This window comes from Takifugu rubripes, chromosome 16 (genome assembly GCF_901000725.2).
Source record: "Takifugu rubripes chromosome 16, fTakRub1.2, whole genome shotgun sequence".
NCBI lineage: Eukaryota > Metazoa > Chordata > Actinopteri > Tetraodontiformes > Tetraodontidae > Takifugu > Takifugu rubripes.
In genome coordinates, this window is record NC_042300.1 from 10,938,239 (window position 1) to 10,957,312 (window position 19,074).

Genomic DNA, 19,074 nt, shown 5'->3' on the forward strand with positions numbered 1-19,074 from the left:
CAGAGCAGAATCTGTTAAGTGCCTGGTGACGGAAAATAGGCAAATCTCACAACGTCTTGACTTGAGATTCAGAAGAATTCAGAAGAGTCCTGCAACAAATGCCTGATCAAAAAAGAAAAGTGTGAAAATCTACAAGAAAAAATGTCATTCTAAATATGAAGGAGGAATAAACTGATGACTGCACCACAAGTCACTGAAAGTAAGCGTGAACTTGCTGCAAAGAGTAAATAATATATATTTGTATGATATGTATAAGCTAATGGGTTTTTTGAAGGCATCTAGTTTTACAGTGACTCTGCCAGGAGAGAAAAAAATACACATGGAACAAACATATTTGCTATGTATTTTGTTAACTCTGAGAGTCCATCTTGAACCTCCTGTGAAGTGGTTACCGTGGTGACAGTGTCAGAATGAATGCCGCCACTGCACCTGAGCCGACGCCGGCATTGCTGCCTTCAGGGCTGCCTTTGCTTGTCAGCGTTCCCCAACAACTCAAACATCTCCGCTGCTTTAGTGTACAGATAAACCTGACGTAAACTGCAGCTCACAGAAAATCGAACACATTATATTCAGCTTTAATAGGTTTCTGAAAGAACTACATTACCTACGCTGTGTGACTCAAAGACATTTAAAATAAATTAATTTCAATCGTTTTTAATCCGGCTCAGCTTGTTCTGGCCAAACGCCTCTCTCAGATGTAAGAATTGCCTGGAGATGAAACAAGAGAAGAGTGAAAACTTGAGCTTTTACACTTCTCTGATCATTTATTTTCAATGACATCACCACCATCATCACCAACAGCCTGGACATCAGTGGGACATGAGCATGTCTTTGTTGTTCAGCCTCAGGCATGTAATGGACACAGGTCTCTGTGTGTTCTTGTACGAGCTTCATATTGAGGACCAAAATACTACATATTCTACTACTAAAGTGAGGACATTTTGCCTGGTCCTCACAAGTTTCAGTGAGTGCTCGGTTAAGTTTAGGAGTGGCAGTTGGAGTTATGGATGGTTAAGGGGAGGAGCTGGGTAATGTGTTAGGCCTATGAAAGTCCTGATGAAGTACAATGGTGTGTGTGTGTGTGTGTGTGTGTGTGTGAGTGAGTGTGTTTGTGTGAGTGTGTGTGAGAGAGAGAGAGAGATCAGGTGTCTAGTATCAAACACTCTAAGGTTGAGAGTGACATTTGAGACAATGTTCAAGTGTCACCTGAATTCCCTGTAGACAGGGAGACAGACAGACAGACACACACACACACACGCACGCACACACACACACACACACACACCGACACACACACACACACACACACAGAGGCACAGTTTGATATGAAGCAGTAGATTTAAAACCTGAGGGGTTGTCTGTGCAGCAGTGACGACATTAGCAGAGTTTTGTTTTACCTTTGTGACAGGATTGAGTGGACAGGCTTTAGCGTGGCCGTAGCAGATGCACATGCCTCCCACTGAGATGTCCTTAATGGAGTAATAGTACTGAAGCACAGAGGGGAGAGAAGACATTATGAGATCCATGTCAAAGCAGACACGATTCTGTCCTAAACACGCTGAAGGGATCTATTTTGATGTTATTTTGCACCAAACTACAGCGCTAAAGAAAGCTGTGTTTACAGCTGCCTCCTGTTCATCACTATCTCAAAGGCTCACCCACGCTACATTATCTGCTACTACAGTAGAATTTATCCTCTTTTAGTCCTAATCAATAAACAAACTGGCTAAGTTTACATGGTTTTGCTTCTCTTTTACAATATAAAATGTGTGCAGCATCACTGAACCTGCCAGTTGTTATTTGAACGTACTGTTCTGATCGGGATATTAGCCAGTAAATATTATCATATATTCAGGTTACGAATCCAACCTTGTAACAAGAGAAGAAAGAGGAGCTCACCCGTCTTGTCACGATCGGATCGATATCTCTGGGATCACTGAGCGTCAGAGTCATGAGGTCGGCGTTCAGCGTTCTGATTCGCTGGAACACCAATCTGATAAAGCGTGCAGACGTGAAGTTCAGGAGCTTTGGGGAGGGGTCATCTGCACTTGGTCGGCCATTGATCAAAGACGTGTGGATCTGCAGAGGGCCAAGCAGGTACATAATGATGAGAAGCCGCGGAGCCGAGCGGCAACAACTGATGGTGTTCACAAACATTAATGATGCTTCTAGACTCCGAAGATGGAAAGGACACATCCTAGGCTGGAATTAATGATGGCAAGCAATTTTTCAATGTAAAGAAACATATGGGCAATCAAAAAAGACTTGTAAACTTGTAAAAATGTATCAATTATAATAAATTTGACAGTGAGATTTTCAAAAACGTATCTAGCTGTCAGAGTAATGCGACCAAGAGCAACAGCTGACATCTGCAGAAGTGTGATGTGTTCCTGTGTGTGTGTGTGTGTGTGTGTCTGTGTGTGTGTGTGTGTGCGTGTGTGTGTGTGTGTGTGTGTGTGTGTGTGTGGGAATACTTGATGGGTGGGGGTTGACTGTGTAAGTGTGTTCATGCATCTGTGTGACGAATGGTGGGGTGACATTATGAGTGTGTGCACGATGCTCTGACACATCGCCTACAACTCATTATGGTTTCGTTGTGATCAAACGGCTAGTGAGGTGTCAACTACACACACACGCGCGCGCGCAATGCACACACACACACACACACACACACACACGTTCAGCTTACCTGCAGTCCTTGACATTCCATCTTGCATCCCCTCTAACACTCCCCCGCAGGACACACACACACACACACACACACACACACACACACACACACACACACACACACACACACACACACACAGACGAGCACCCACGAGCACCCACGTTCCTCCAGGAAAGCATCTACTACCAGACTGTGTGGGACCTATAGATGTGTGGTTAGGCCTGTTTCCAGGCCGTGTGCAGGAGCTGTGCTCCATTTTCTCTTCATTAATGTCAGTTACTGTGTGTTTACCCCGACCGTTGTGCAGTCACACACACTCCTAAAGCAACATCAAGCAACGATGTGCTCGTCGCTGCTTAATAATGAGGAGGAGACGCTGTTATGACTAATGATAAATTGTTAAAATCATTAGAAAAATGTACTTTTATCCTATTAAAAAAATCATTCTATCCTTAAGTTAATTTGATTTCTCCCTAATTCCTGAACTAGACAAAGAATCTAGTCTCCCTTATTAGTGTTTGAAGAGCTGAGTGTATTTTCTCTACTTTACTCATTTGGAAACGTTCAGCGCATCAGTCAGTATATTGACCAGTGAACATCCCAGAATGTCTTAGGTTTTACCCTGACTGACTGCTAATGACCTCTGCCTTTTTTGTGTTTTTATGTTCACTAAGTGCTAATCTCAGATGCTTGAATACAAGTTAGTTTTAATAGATTTAGTTGGAGCTGGTTCAACCAGCCTCTTAGCACATTAAAGGACTTACATTCATTACAGATACCAACTTTAATGAGTATCAGTTGTTACCTCTCCATTCTCCAGAGGGGGAATCTTTGAATAAAAGGATGTGCAGATAACTTCATCATCCCTGGTGTAAGATGGAGGCCCTGTCCTCGGAGTGATGTTGAATCTCGTCAGACATTCAGTGTCTGTGATGGCGTAGTACTGCCACGGCTCAAAGGTCACGCCATCTAGCGAACGCTCCAAAATCCAGTTACCTGAGGGGGGAAAAAAACAGTGGTGATGTTTCAGACATACAGAGAAACCCATAAAAACAACGTTAACGTGATTTCAAAGCCACTCTGATTAAATTACACGGAAAACTGACAAAACACTCATGTCTGCATATTTCTTTTAAGGGTCCACATCATGAATAGACCGGCAGATGAGAACATAGACTGCTATCAACACAATAAAGTGTTGATAAAAGTGGAAAATAAACCACGGAAATCATTATTAACTGATCTTTTTAAGTTGACAGTCCAGAACAGAACTTTTGTAGATTATCAAATCAATCAAATCTGTCACATATCAGTGCCGTCAGTAAAGGAATGTCCCCAAAAAATACTTAAACATGTTCATATTCATTCATTTAGTCCCAGTTTTTTGCAGCTGTGTTCATTTATTAATCATTTTTTAACATAGCTACAATGGAACAACGTCCAAACCCAGTCCTCGAGGGCCACAATCCAGCCAGATTTTCTGTCCTCCCAGGCAGAACACGGACCAATCCCCAATGCCTTGGAGGTGATGTACCAGATCCCGGATGGATTGTGGCTCCCGAGGATTTTGATACCACCTGCCTCGACATCAGCGCTGCTTACCTGGGCGAGGGGAGTTTGCTGCTTTTACTATCACGTAGGCTATTTGGAAAACCTGGAAGACACAGACAGGGAGAAAGGATCATTGATGCTAGTGTCATGATGATGTCATGATGCTACGCTCTTGTACAGACATGTATATTCCCATTTTTCCACGTTTTCTGTCTCTTTGTGACGTGGGAACTCGTTTCACCTTGCAGCAATAAAATGAACAAAGCTACAAAGACTTTGTGTTTCTATCAGGGAGGGAGGGAGAGAGAACGGAGAAAAAGAGATGGAGGTTTTCAGGGTAATTCAATAGTGGTTATTCAAATCCTTTACAAAGAGTCAATGTTACCTCTATTGAGTGAGAATGGTGGGGCCTTGATGTCTTTGTGTGAAAGCAGGCTTTGCAGAAAGCTGTGGTGACAACCTACATTTAAAATCTAAATAAAATTATAATACCAAAAATACCCATTTTTATACAGGAAATAATTCTGCTTTGCCTTCAGGTCTGAAGAGCAGTATTAATCCGCTAATGGCATTAAATCCTCTCTTATCTGGACTTAACTTTTGCATCATCAATAATCATTCTGAACTGAAGACCTGATGACCACATTTGCTTAATCACTGTTTATTTCATTTAGCGTGTCCAGCCTGCAAACATCTGGAGGCAAATGATTCACCAGCCCCATAACAGCAACGATGCTACGATAGCATCTCCGCGTGTCTTCCCACATCAGAGGCCTTTAAAAAAGGCAAACATGTCCAAGTTCTCAGACATTTTATCACAATGAGAAGACATATTTAACAGGAAACAAGCACAATATCCCAGGGATCTGATTTTGGCATGCTAAGGAGCAAAAGAGCCAAATAAGCACTAAAAATGTTTCTTTCACTGGTCCAAACCAACCAAGCCCTGACTCCAGTATGGTGAGCTTGTTTAAAACCAAATGAACTGTGGTCAATCAATTTGAACTCCAACAGGATTTGGAGATATAGTTACAGCCCTGAGCAGCTGCTGCTCACGGCCCATTCCCAAGGCACCATCTCAACCCTCTGGCTCCACAGTCCTGCTGCAGTTTGGGAAACTTACGCAAAAATGAAGCAACCAAAAAAAAAGTAAAAACATGTTGTTTTTTTCCGCTTTGTTTGGGGATCCAGCCTTCAAGCAACACCCGCAGAAGCGCAGGCGGTAACGCCATCATAGAAACCGTCCTGGAACGTAGACTTGTTAAAATTAACTGTCCCTCCAAATGCAACGTGTTAACATCTCACTGGACTAATAAAATAGAAGTTGGCCCAGTTAGAAATAGTGCGAATCATCAAGCGCCTCTAAATGCCAGATTTAGAGGGAAAAAGGCTCGTGCACGCAGTGCTCGTGGTGCTCCACTCTTGTACATTTCCACCAAATTGCCCCTAATGTGGTCGGAGGAGAAGCCGACGAAGCTGTGATATTTGAAGTCTAAGTTTCTGACAACTCAAAAGCAAACTACACGGAACATTGTTCAAATTGCCTGAAAAATAAAAAATAAAATTACAAAATATAAAAGAGAAACAATCATTTTTCATGTTGGCGTGAAGGGCGGCGAGGCTACAGAGGAGAGCTGGGTATAGAGACAACAGCCTGTGGATAAACTGAGACGCGCTTGTGTGGAACACCCAGCAGAAAGCCATCCTCTTTATGTTTGCCCCTCTGTGTGAACTGCCAAATACACACGTGCACGCGCAAACACAACACATGAGTACACTCACACACTCGCTCACAGGCATCACAATGCGATGCTGCAACCTCTCCCTCAGTCTTACTCTAACGGAGCCACAAACAACACTGTCCACACTATGGCGGAAGCTTCGCTTGGCTAATTCAGGCATAATGGCATCTTTGGGTGTTCAAAGCAATTGTGGCGCTGCTAATTAATGTAGAAATTAAAAAGCCGAGATAGGAAAGTTTCGGAACACCCTCCAAGCGGCTTTCACAAGGCCGTGCTTGTTGGAATAAATTAGTTCTGGAATTTCAAATAAATACCTCCCATTCCACCTTCTACTGTATAAAAACAAGCAGCATCAGCTGAGTAGCTTCACACTGTTCCTGCTTCTGCATTTTGTCCTGTTGGCGACCTCTGTCTCGAACTCCGCAACTCGTATGACGGTGTTTCATTCTCCTGCTGGCTTCTCCTATTCCAGAAATGTTCTTTTTCCTCTGTCGATGAAGCCTCCCAGTGGTCAGAGAGGTCACATGGTGCATTTCTGGGCTTGCTGATTGAGCTCCATTGTGAAGGTCTCGTCTTTTGTCTGAAAGCTTCTACGGGCGTCTCTCTGCTTGAGCTGCCAGAGTCCTGTGGAGATCTTCCTCTCGTCGCTCCCCTTCTGAGCGGCTTCGGTCTGGCTCAGCAGGGCCAAGTGTCGACGTGGGCTTCAGAGCACATTTGTCTGGTTCTGTTGGCCTGACTGGGCTCTTGTTCTCTTTTCATTCAGGATCTCTTCGGGCTGCCTGACCTCTGTGGTCTTGAGTTGAAGCTGTGATCACTTTTTCCTTAAAGAGGAAGTTCGTCCCTGTTATCTGCTAGAGATCTGCTGGAGATCTGCTGGAGATCTGCTGGAGATCTGCTGGAGATCTGCAGGAGATCTGCTGGAGATCGTCAAACTTTTCAAACACACACATAAAGGACTGAACGCCTCTGATCTACAATGCCATCGATTCTTTGACGCCACATTTATCAAAGCCCTACCCAATGTTCTCTCGTGCTGTCATCTAAATGCGGTCACCCGTAACCATAGTAACAGTATGTAAGGCTTACTTCTAATGCAAATTCATCCTTTATGAACATGGAAGTCCCGTGTGACTGCAGGAATGTACAGATCATGTAAACACAGCAAACTAGAGTTATTATCAAACGTTTAGCCATTTACAGGTTTAGGTCATCAGGTCCAGTAGCGTGCTCAGAGACACACTGACAGAGACTGAACCCACGACCTTCATACCACAGAAGATCCCAGCCATCCCCCCGTAGGGTCACCGTAACCCCCTGTTCCAGGAAGCTCTAAAATGTTTATTACGCCATTTCCAGGGATAAAACTCGACTTTTGAATTCACAGGGAGAAACCTCCCTCTCTCCGCCTGTCGCCCAGTATGAGACGTCTCAAGGAGACTGGATCCAGGTCCAAACGCAGGGCTGAGCTTGATCCTGATTGGTCTGCAGCTCATCCTCCGCTCTCATATATGGACATACACTGACTCGATGTGTATCTAGAATACTTTGTGTTTTTAGATCTGAATATAACCCATAAAAAAATAAACAAAAGTTCACAGTTGCACCTGTAATTAAAATGCTGAATAAACAGAACCAAGACTTGGATTAGTCAGCACCATCGTCACGCTAAAGTGTGAGTGGTGAACTCGTGTACCGGGTGATGGACGCACGTGATCATCAGCAGAACAACACAGACATTCATCTCCCATCTTTTCTCCATCCAATAGAAGAGGGGGGAGGGGTCACAGGTGATGAGCACGCACGCCAACGCACGTGAGCCAACAACATCATGCTGAGGTCACAGGGGGTAATTTAGGGCACTGGTAAAAAGCTTTCCCCTGAAACTATTGACACATACATACAGACATAAAGCACAGAAACTGGGTGTTTAAACACACATACACACATATCTGCTATATTATAAATTTTGTAATATAAAAGGTGCTCAGACTCAAATGCCACCGGCGCTATGATGGTCTGGTGTGGTCAGAAAGGGTCTTATCGTGTGCAGCCTTCGGAAAACAAAACGATCTCAGACATGAGATTGAAAGACGTGATGTCTGCTGGACGGATTTGTGCCAAAAAGATGTAATTTCAGTCACAATTCCATAAAAGTTAACACAGCAATTGACGATCCAAGTAATTATTCAAACGAATTCTATGAAATTAAATTACATTTTCTTGATGGCAGCATTCTGGTGATCAGGTACCGCTTTTTAATGTTACCGGTCATTATTTTCAAAGTTAGTTACGAGGATCTTTAATTTCTGATCTTAAAGAAGATGAAGATGGATTATTTGCTCTGCAGAATGCTACAGGAACTATTAGCTACATTTGAATGAATGGAGGTAATTTTATTTAATGAGCAGCATGGTGGGTGCCAGTAAATGAAAAGCCAGAGAGCTTTTTAACTGAAATAACTGCATATAATGAGGGGCTTGGGACACGTATAGCTATTAAATAAAAGGGATCTTGGTCAGCCCACTGTGTGGTGAAAAAAAAAGGTACTAAAAGCTCTGACAAATGACAAGAGTGATTATTCTCAGTATTTTCTCAAGCTTTTCAGAATGCCAGAATTTCATTTTCTATTCTATAACTTGCTTCATGGAGCATTTAAGTCATTTCAAACCAATAACATGTCAGTTTTTAATCCTCCTGATTACATATGTATTTATATTCTAAAAGAAAACACCAATTATTTATATATATATAATTTTTTGGCTTTTTAAAATTTGAGTCAAGCTTTTTTAAAATAGAAAACTCCATAAAAACACACTGTGGGGTTTTATTATTATTATTATTATTTACACCCTTCTGGGCTACTTTTGTTCCTGTTTTGTTTCTGAATGAACTGAAGTCGCTCTGCCTCATTAGTTTTATTCTCCTGACATCTGAATAATTATAATCTGGCACAATAATCTGTTTAATCACATTTCTAAACACAGCTCGATGTTGTAAATCATCCTATGCCAGGACGTAGCTGTGCTATCATCTACATTCCTGCCAAGCTTTACAAATCAAAAATGGAAACCCAATTATTTCAAGAGTGGCATGTGTACTTAGAAAATGATTAATATCAGTGGTGTTTTAAGTAATTCCAGCACTGCCAAAATGGTAGAAGCTTCACAATCCCACGAAGAAAATGAAATCACGCCCTTTAAAAGGCTTTCCCTAATTATTATTGTTATGAAAGTAAATGATGTAAAGCTTTGAATTTGGGGGAAATAAATCCTGCAAGCTCCCTGCGGTGGGGAAGTCAGTTCATTGCTGGAAGGGTGTGTTATACGTTACCAGGGCAACTACTTCTTCATTTTACAATAAGAATTTATATTGTTTCCTTTATATTCATAATAATTTATTGCCTGTCGCAAATTTGGCCTCAACTTAAATCAAAAGCATACTTTTAAAAGTGAAGGAAAAAGCATTTGTCACACAGGGTGTGTGCGTGTGTATGTGTGTGTGTGTGTGTGTGTGTGTGTGTGTGTGTGGGTGTGTGTGTGTACCTGCTTTAAATCCAGCATTATAGTCACATAGTGGTACTCCTTTCCATTCTTGATGGAAGGGCTTTGCCACCATTGGTTGGTCCCATCTATAGCATATTCAATAGGATGTTTCTCTGAGGACACAAACAAGCCCCCCAAAAGGAAAAATTAATTATTAAATTATGAAAAGTTAAAAACAAAACACATTATTGAATAGAAGGGAGAGGCATTCATTCATTTAACAACCTTAAAAAAGAACAACACATTACAGATGAGTTCTTTCTCCTCATATTCTAAACCGTGATGCGCAGCCTTTAACACCTGCTGCACATAATAGCTGAGACGTACACGGACATGCTTCTTTTATCTCAGAGATTCTAAGTGTCCCACTTATATCTGTTAAATAAGCAAAAGTGTTCGGCTGCTAATGCCTCTGAAGGAGGATCTTTAGGTATACTTCTGATCTCTCATATCAGCTTGAGCCTGTCACTCACAAGCCTATTAATGGATGGCATTCCAGGTAAAAACCATGACACCATCGGCAAAATAGAGAGACCTTTATATGCTTTATTTCGCTCTTCTCTTCCACTCTGCAAAAGGCTGTTAGAGTAATTTTGAACACTTGCTTCCTGAAATGCAGGTAAATCTCTGCATATTTTTCTCCTCACACACTGAGCAGAAATATCTGACGAATATCTGTCAGCATCAGATTGTGATTGATTAATTATCTCTTCAGCGGAAATGATTAACATCACAGTCATCTAGCACCAATTAACCAATCCAGCGGCAGTGATAATGGTAACCACACGCCAGCACATCTGCTGTGTCTTCCTACCAAATGGCTTCACACTCCTTTGGTTGCAGATTCGACACTGAGGGTTTCTGACAGGCTGGCCCGGAACGTGCTCTACCAGTTTACAGAACATCTCTGGGCCCAGCGACCCACAGGTAGCGTTGGCTGAGATTTCTGCCATGGACGCCAGGTTCAACACAGCTGGGAAGAGTCCTGCAGGAAGAACACACAGACAGAGACTGAGGTGAGGACGTGGAATTAGACAGAAATTAGTTTACAAGGCGATTCGTGTATTTAAATAACCGTTAAATATCAGAAATGTGCGTGTTTGTCATGCAAGCAAAGGCAAAGTCTGTCTGACTGCAACATTTTGAGCTCCAGGGGTTGGTGGGGCTTTTATTTAGGTATCGTCTGTGTCCCCGAATGCTTCTTTTATCTCAGAGATTATTTTAAGCAGGCAAAGACAGTGAAATGAGCAAGATGCAAATGGACCCAGCAGCTCTCTGCAACACGTGTCAGATCACTTTCATTGTCTGTCAACAGCTCCTAACACAGTTTCATCCATTGATGCTAGTTTCAGCTTCAAGTCTTAGTTGGAACATTGTCTGACATCAATTATTTTTAATTACTGGGACCACTAAAACCTATTATAAGCCAGTAGCTCTTGCAAGCTAAAGCCTAAATAGTGACGGTGAAAGACCACGTCCTTCGTCTCTCTTAGTTACGCCATCCCTGCATAAACGCAACACGTAGCTTCCACATTTCTGCTGTGTCTTCACTGAGATCTCCCCAAAGAAAAAGCGCATTAGTCTCAGTATTAACAGCAGGCTTGTTGGTCTAGAAAGTCCTGGAATGTTAAACATACTGTTCACATGGTTCACATTTCCTGTCTGAGAAAACACACACTCACTCACACACACACACACACACTCACTCACACACACACACACACACACACACACACACACACACACACACACACACACACACACACACACACCATTCAGCTCGTTTAGGTTGAACCGCGTTAAGAGAGCATGATCTGTATGTGGGTATTTGCGTTTCACGACTGTAAAAGCAACATAAATAACTTCAGAATGAGGACGTCAGCAACGATGACGAGAAGCGGCGCAGCTGTAGATGCTCCGTGTCCAGAAGAGTCCAGCTGTTCTGCGGCCAGATGTCAGCGCTGATCAAGTGTGAAGCACATCTGAAAGTCTTTCTCACATGGACACAGTGGCACACAGCTCGTCCTCCGAGCAGTTATTGAACTGTCCTCTAACAGAGGAAAAGGTTTGACTGTTCATTATGTGTGCAGCCATATTGAAGATTTAGGTTTTAGTGAATCCTTATGTTCAAGTCCTTTATTTCTACACTTTTATTTCGAAGTTCTGCTCAATTCCATCGTCAGGATTCCTCCCTAAGGGGGCCAGGATCTCTTTATGGATCTTTTTCTCAAAACAATCATGTCAAAACAAAACAAATCCGTTTTCCTGCCTTATTTCCCAACAGAGGATATTCAATAATCACACATCTGGAGACAAAGTGACGTGCCGACGTCTGGATAAAAGGGAAGTGGCTTTTTTTCAAGGTTGCTTTCCACACTGTTTCTAACGGTCGAGTCATGTTTGTGCCAAGAAATGACACCGAGATTATCCCACACAGATGGGGGGGATGATGCTAACGATTCTGCCAGACACGGCTGGCTCAGATTCAGACGTTAAGCTTATTGTGCAGATAATATTATACGCTCTTAAAACTGCAGGATATGAAATGTGGATATCTTACCTTGTTATCTTTTCTTTAAATGTCACAAAAGGTAAAATTCATATATATCACAGGGCAAATTTCACTCCCACTTGATGATCATGTGTGTTCATCTGAAAACAGGAACATTTTTCTCCATTTTCTCTCATAAAGTCTAAAGGAGAAGACAGTATTCTAATTTCAGACTGATTCACAGTAGCTCCTGACATCTGACACACACGTGTGCACACGTGTCCTCAGGTTCATCAGCTTTTATTATTTCTCTCTGCTCTGATAATCACGTCTCTGCTCTGTTAACCAGAGATCTCAGTGGATTTACTGCCTAACCTGCTATAAATGACATCAATAAAATGAACAAATACACCAAATGGCAGCTGGTGTGAGATGTGCTAAAGTAGTGATTCATTGCTGTCATTTCTGAAGCCCTAACTGTAGCTATTATGGGCTAGCCTCTTGTCTGCAGTTAAGCAATTATGTGTCTGAACCGGTTGCTAAACGAGTCTGTTTTTACTAAAACATTTGCTGAAGAAAGAAAATGTCCAGCAGATTTTCAGAAGACTCTTAATGACAGTAGTTTTTAATCATATTTACATCATTATAAATAATGGGGTAGACAGGGCACGGGGTAGATGATGACTCTGAACTGCCTGCATGCGTGTGTGTGCGCATGCATGTGTGTGTGGATGTGTGTGATTGATGTGTTATTGTTGGATTTTGAGGCAAGATGCTTTCTTGATGGAATAAGAAGATGGTTGATATAGACAGGATCATCGCTCTCTCCCTCCCTCCTGCCTGCCTGCCTGCCTGTCTGTCTGCCTGTCTGTCTGCCTGCCTGTCTGCCTGCCTGCCTGTCTGCCTGCCTGTCTGCCTGCCTGCCTGCCTGTCTGCCTGCCTGCCTGCCTGTCTGCCTGCCTGCCTGCCTGCCTGCCTGTCTGCCTGCCTGCCTGCCTGCCTGCCTGTCTGCCTGCCTGCCTGCCTGCCTGCCTGCCTGCCTGCCTGCCTGTCTGCCTGCCTGCCTGCCTGCCTGTCTGCCTGCCTGCCTGTCTGTCTGCCTGTCTGCAACAGAGAGACAAATGGAGAACGGAAAGAAAGATTAAGACAGATGCAAGAATTCCCAGAAAAATACATTTCTGTATAAAAGGGTTGAATCAGAGTGAGGAAGGAGACTTTTGCATGACTTTTGCACATACACACACACACACGCACGCATGCATGCACACACACACGCGCACGCACACACGCACGCACACACACACACACACAAACACAAACACACGTTCACACACACATGCTAATTAACATGGAAACCACAGTCAAATGACTCCTTGATCTGAAACAGGTAATAAAACTCCCTGCAGAACGATGACAATAGGAACACTCATCAGACCTGGAACCTTCGGCTTTATGAGATTCTCCCATAGAAACAAATCTTCCTTATCAACACAAAAGCACTTGAGGAAAATGGATATTAAGAGTTTAATGATATGACATATGGTACAAAAACAAATAATAAAGGAAAAACAAATTGTCCAATTTTGGTTGTGTATCTCAACCGCAACACAACCGGACACCGGTAGAACCGTGAACGGAGACTAAAACAATGATCACGGTTTCCTCTTTTCCTCACTATGATGGAAGAACTACAAAAATGTTTGAACAGGCTGGCATTAAATCTATTCATGATAAAAACCCTAAGCTGTGCTACTGCATTATGAAATGAAAAAGAACCTTCTAAGATCACTCTCAGCAAATCTCCCTTTGCCCGTTTTACTGGTGCGAGTGGGAAACAGGGCGACTTTATCACGGCAGAAGAAACCGATATTGGAAGGCTGACTGGAACATCGATCACTCTGACCAGAGCGGCGCCCGTCCTCACGATCCGTCAAACAGGGGAGCCTTCAGTCTTTAAAGGTTATTACAGATCAGATGGAGATTCAGCCGGGCCGGCCTGTGAGCGGATGAAGCGGAGACGGGCGGAGAACATCCGCACCAGTCTAGCGGAAACTTTCAACTCGGTGGAATCAAACTGGCTTCAACTCTGTGAGATTCCCAAGATGGCGTCACCGCGGCAACGCGGTGGGCGTGTCCTCGTCTTCATTTATCGCTGGCTTTTGCTCTGCAAAACCTTTAAAGGGATTTAAAAGCAGCCCACGTATGGCTGACGCCGTTCTGCACGTTGCTTCTATGGCTCCATAATCTGCATCAACACGTACAATAGGTAGATTCCGTTTCTATCGGATGGTAACGTGGCTGTGCTGAACCTTGACTTGCTCTCTTCAGTTGCGTGCGTTTGTCCTCATTAAGCTTGCGTAACGACATCGGCGGGAAAAACTTTCCATCTCACACAAACGATTGAGGTATGTTCACGCTGCTTCCATCTACATGCTCTAGATCTGTATGTAACATACAGGCAGCGTTCGCTTGTGTGTTTTTAACATGTTGGTGGACATAAATGTGAATAAAATGTCATCAGTAAAACCAACCAAACAGGTAAATATAGTAAAAATGATAAAGCTTCCCGTGACTCCGCCTATTGCAGCCACACGTGCAGCTTTTCCATGATAAATGTAAAGATTCCTTCATTTTGGAGCAGAGTTTACACCGGAACATCAAATCCTGGATATTGTAACATGGGAAACTCTTTTGGAATCACATCAGCCACACGGGTCTCTAATGTCACATGACCAAATATGACAGACTTGCTCACAACGTGCAGCACCTTGGTCTGTTTCCGTCCCCCTGCCAGTTCGTATACATCTGTCGGCTGCTCTTCTGTCAACCTCGGGGGAGATTCGAGGAGAAAGCAGTAATAAAAACTAAGCAAACATCCTGCCCTCACAAAGACCTCCTACCCCAGGAGCGTGCATGTGTGCACGTGTGTGCAAGCAATCACCCATGCCACTATTAAAGAGAGAACTGAACCACTGCATATGCAATAAATCCACGGCAGTAAAGCTCATATAACCAAGAGAACTAGCTAATGAGGTGATCAGAGGTGGTATGACCCCCCCCCCATCCCTTCACTCCCTAAACGTGTATTCCAAATAAATTTAATTTCATGACAAGATCATTTTTAATTCCACTTTATTGCCCAATCCTCTAAAACAAACCTGTCAAATGATTAAATTAGTAATCAAAAAGGCGACACATAGGTCATTTTTTATATTAACCACTTCTGTGTGTGTGTGTGTGTGTGTGTGTGTGTGTGTATTTGTGTGTGTGTTGATCTTTGTAACTGCTGTCCTCTTCCAGACAGTCAAAAACTTAGACTAAACAGGAAAACCACACAGTTATGGACACTTAATCCCCCCCCCTTCCCAAAAGCACAGACACCCACCCACCTACACACACTCAAACACAAACACACACACGCTTATGTACACAAGCACAAAAACACAATGTCACTGACATGATGGCGATCACTGCAGGCTACAGCAAACAATAAGCTACAGGATGGGGGGTGTCCAGGGTCAACGGTCCCTCGGGGGGCCGACTTGTCGTCTCAGAAATCAAATTAATTTTGCAGAGGAGATTTCAGACTTGGATTCCAACGTATAGCTTCACCTAAAGCCTTCCAACAACTGCTCACTCGTATTTTCTCCAGGTGGTCAATGAGGGATGTAGAAGCGCTGCCTCAGGAGCTTTATTGTCTCCAAGGTTCATTTAATTCATAGGGGGGGTACTATTACCTGCTGCCCCACCATCTCTTCGGCCTCATCTTAATCCCCCCGCATTAGCATTGGCGCCCATTGGGCGTATTATCATAAATGAGGCTGGTGTTGCCTCGAAATGGACAGAAAAACGTACCAACATCAAAACTTCAAATGGAACATGAATTGTCAGAAAATACAGGCAGCACAGAGAGTTTATGTGCCTCAGTTGAGCTCTGATCACCCAGCAGTAAATCACGCACACACGCACACACACACACACACACACACACACACACACACACATATTTCATGCCTGATGAGGCGGTGATGAGGACCCTGCTAAATCATCCATAAGTACCTCAGCGATGCTGCTGTGTGTGATTTAGGTATCAGCTCCAGCCTTGGTTTCTACTTACAGCCCAGCCCGGAACCAAGGCCACCCCCCCCCCCCACCCCACCCCCCCACAAACACACACTGCCTGCAGGACGTGTCGGTGTTTGGTAATGAAAACATGCCAGTGAGTAGATTTACAGGAGAGAGCAACTTGACCTCTAGCCCCACAGATTTATCACCGGTGGAGGATCTAATCTCCTCACAGCCGCAGCCACTGCGTTCAGCGCACAACTGCACAACCGTGCGCACAACAGAACACAACGGGAAAACCCGTTCGGACATTTATCTTTAGCTCAGCGATTGTTCCTCATCACAGCGCTGACTGCTCCGGCAGCCGTCCGCATCTATAAAGTCACAGCTCGCCGGCTGCTCACTTTTCTGTAGGACGTGTGTGACCTTTATGTTGAAAAAAAGAGAAAAAACCTACCAGAAGATGGAAGTCCAGGGGTCACGCTGAAAAGCACATTTGTCACCAAAATGTTATTTGCAGCTGCAGTCCGGTCCGCGAGTTCGTTCGGCCCGGTTTAAACACCTCTGATCTGAGAATGTGTGGAACCCAGAGTGGATATGTGCTCACTGGGACCAATAAAGTGCCCAAATCCCAACAAAAAGCATATGCAGATCACATAAATCACATTTGTCACCATGGATTTTTGTCCTATCAAAGAGTTCTAAACAGAATTGGATGGTATTGATAATTCCATCTCCTGACTTCACAACTTCCTGCGGGTGTTTGTGCGGGTGTGTGTTTACGTGTGTGTGTGTGTGTTGCTGCACTCGTGTCTGGGCCTGTGCGGGCTTTCCTGTCTCCAGTGTGTTGTGTTTTTGTCAGGTCAGGAAATAGCATCGTTTTCTAGATGCGGCTGACGGGTTCACGTGGGATTGCGGGTAATTGAAAATCCAGATGGACGTGCATGAGCTTCCAGGAAGAAACTGTTACCCCAGAAATGGAAAAGCAAACACACGCTCTGAAATGTTAATGGTGCTCATCTCTGCCTGCACACTCCTCTTATTTGTCTCCATCTTCTTCGTCCTCTTCTGATTTTCCCATCAGTCCTCATCTCAGGACTTCTGCCTTCTATTCCCTTTTCTCCTTCCCACTGGTTTATGAATGAGGGTGAGGCAGACGGGGCAGGAATTACTAGAAGATTTGAGTTGCAGGTCGTTGGGGACCAATAAACACTGCAGCAGGATCATCTGGGTGTCACGAGTAATATTCACCACACACTTACGCTCAATTAATCCCAGTTGTGCAATCTGGTAAAACACTTGTTCCCAGCACTGAAGAGGACAAGAAAGAACGATGGAATCTATATTTTCTCTAAAATCCATCCCTGTTACTTAGCGGAGATGAAGCTAGAAGATGTCACGACTTTGTTAATTCCTTTCCTGTCTGTCGGTAGCAGATAGAGCCAAGAGTTGGAAAGTTGGACAACATAGACGCCAAAGAAAAACACACAACAGATGTTTAGATGTCTACTACAAGATTTCCATCTATTGACAGTTTTAAGGGAACATTTTTGTTCCCCTACTCGAGGTTGCATCTCCTTGAAAGCCTCCATCTGCCTGCTCACACTGGCTCTAAATTTCTTTGAACAACATAAAAGCACTTTGAAGGCTCCCAGCAAGTCATCCTGCTCACAGAGAGGTCATGAATGAGGGTCGGACACAATCTAGCATTGACCGAGCATCATATGGAGAACTCGATGTCCTCTGGAGAGGTTTAAAATGTCACTAGAGAAAAGAGCACAGCAGAGAGTAATAGCATTAGCACTGCGCTTCGGAACCGTGCTAGAGAGGGAATAAAAGTAAGAAATAACTGAACTACAAGGGATCTCAATCGGACTTTGGATTCCAACAAAGCTGAACCACAGGTTGCTTCGTCATCACCTCTGACCGCTACTGATGACCACACATCTACTTCTCGCTGCCCTGGGGCTAGCGTTAACTGCTCTGGCACAGAAAGTGGAGACGTTCCACAGAGTGTAGCAGGAATGTGCATTTGACAATCCAGAATCCATTTAAGCTCTGCGCACGAGGCTGCGCGATGACAGTCGAACCGAATGGAAAGTGGCGTACGAGCATATATATGCGATGCTTTGAATGTAAATGTGCTTTGTTGTTGATGATAATTAACCCATTCGCATTTATCGAGCGAGGGCAATCAGAGAGGGCGGTGAAAGGAAGAGAGCTGTGGTGGGAGAAAATGTCTGCAAAAAGCAGAAAAGGATGGAAAGGAAACACAACTTCATGGTGGTGTGTTTGTTTTCCGTGAAATTCAGCGTTTTTTCGGCCATCTATTATAGGCTGCTTTGCACCTGTGCGTGTGTGTGCGTTATGGTATATAGCATTCATTATAATGGTGCAACAGACAAACTGCTCCCTGGGCAGACATTGATTTCCACCCAATGGATCCCACTGTTAGCAAACCTAATAGCTTGGTGGGTAATGGGGAGATGTTATGAATGAGCCCCTATGGAGGGAAAGAACAGAAAGAAGGGGAGAGAAAGGAAAAAAGAGCACAGAATTAGGAAAAGGAGAGTGACAACGATCATGACATGATGGGGAAATGCTGATAAGCGGGTAAATAGTAAGTAAATCAGAGTAAATCAATGCTAAATCATTTTGACAAATGAAATGATGGTAGTTTTGTAGGGAGAAGAGAAGAGAAGAGAAGAGAAGAGAAGAGAAGAGAAGAGAAGAGAAGAGAAGAGAAGAGAAGAGAAGAGAAGAGAAGAGACATAGATTAAATATGAGTTGAAAGCATAGTTGCTATTTACCATTACTGCTAATAGGTTTCAAAAGGAAGCACGTCGTTAGGTGAATGGATAGGCCCTAAAAGACACATTACCATGTTAAAGGCTGATTCCGCTCATTATTGGAGCTCTGATTCCTCCATGCATCAACGGAGAGAGCTATGGGCTGGCCGCTGGTACGCAGACCTGCTGCCTCAGCAAATACACCAGCGCAGAGAGAACGAGA

The 19,074-nt window shown here is 43.6% G+C and overlaps 1 protein-coding gene across 1 annotated transcript in view; it reads right to left on the reverse strand.

Annotated features, from left to right (window-relative positions):
- LOC115253079 (laminin subunit alpha-2-like) overlaps positions 1–19,074 on the reverse strand; it is a 78,540-nt gene that overhangs the window by 52,308 nt on the left and 7,158 nt on the right. Inside the window, 6 exon segments of the mRNA XM_029850013.1 lie at positions 1,398–1,487; positions 1,900–2,079; positions 3,477–3,667; positions 4,274–4,325; positions 9,507–9,619; positions 10,321–10,491. Coding sequence (XP_029705873.1) covers positions 1,398–1,487; positions 1,900–2,079; positions 3,477–3,667; positions 4,274–4,325; positions 9,507–9,619; positions 10,321–10,491 — 797 coding nt within the window.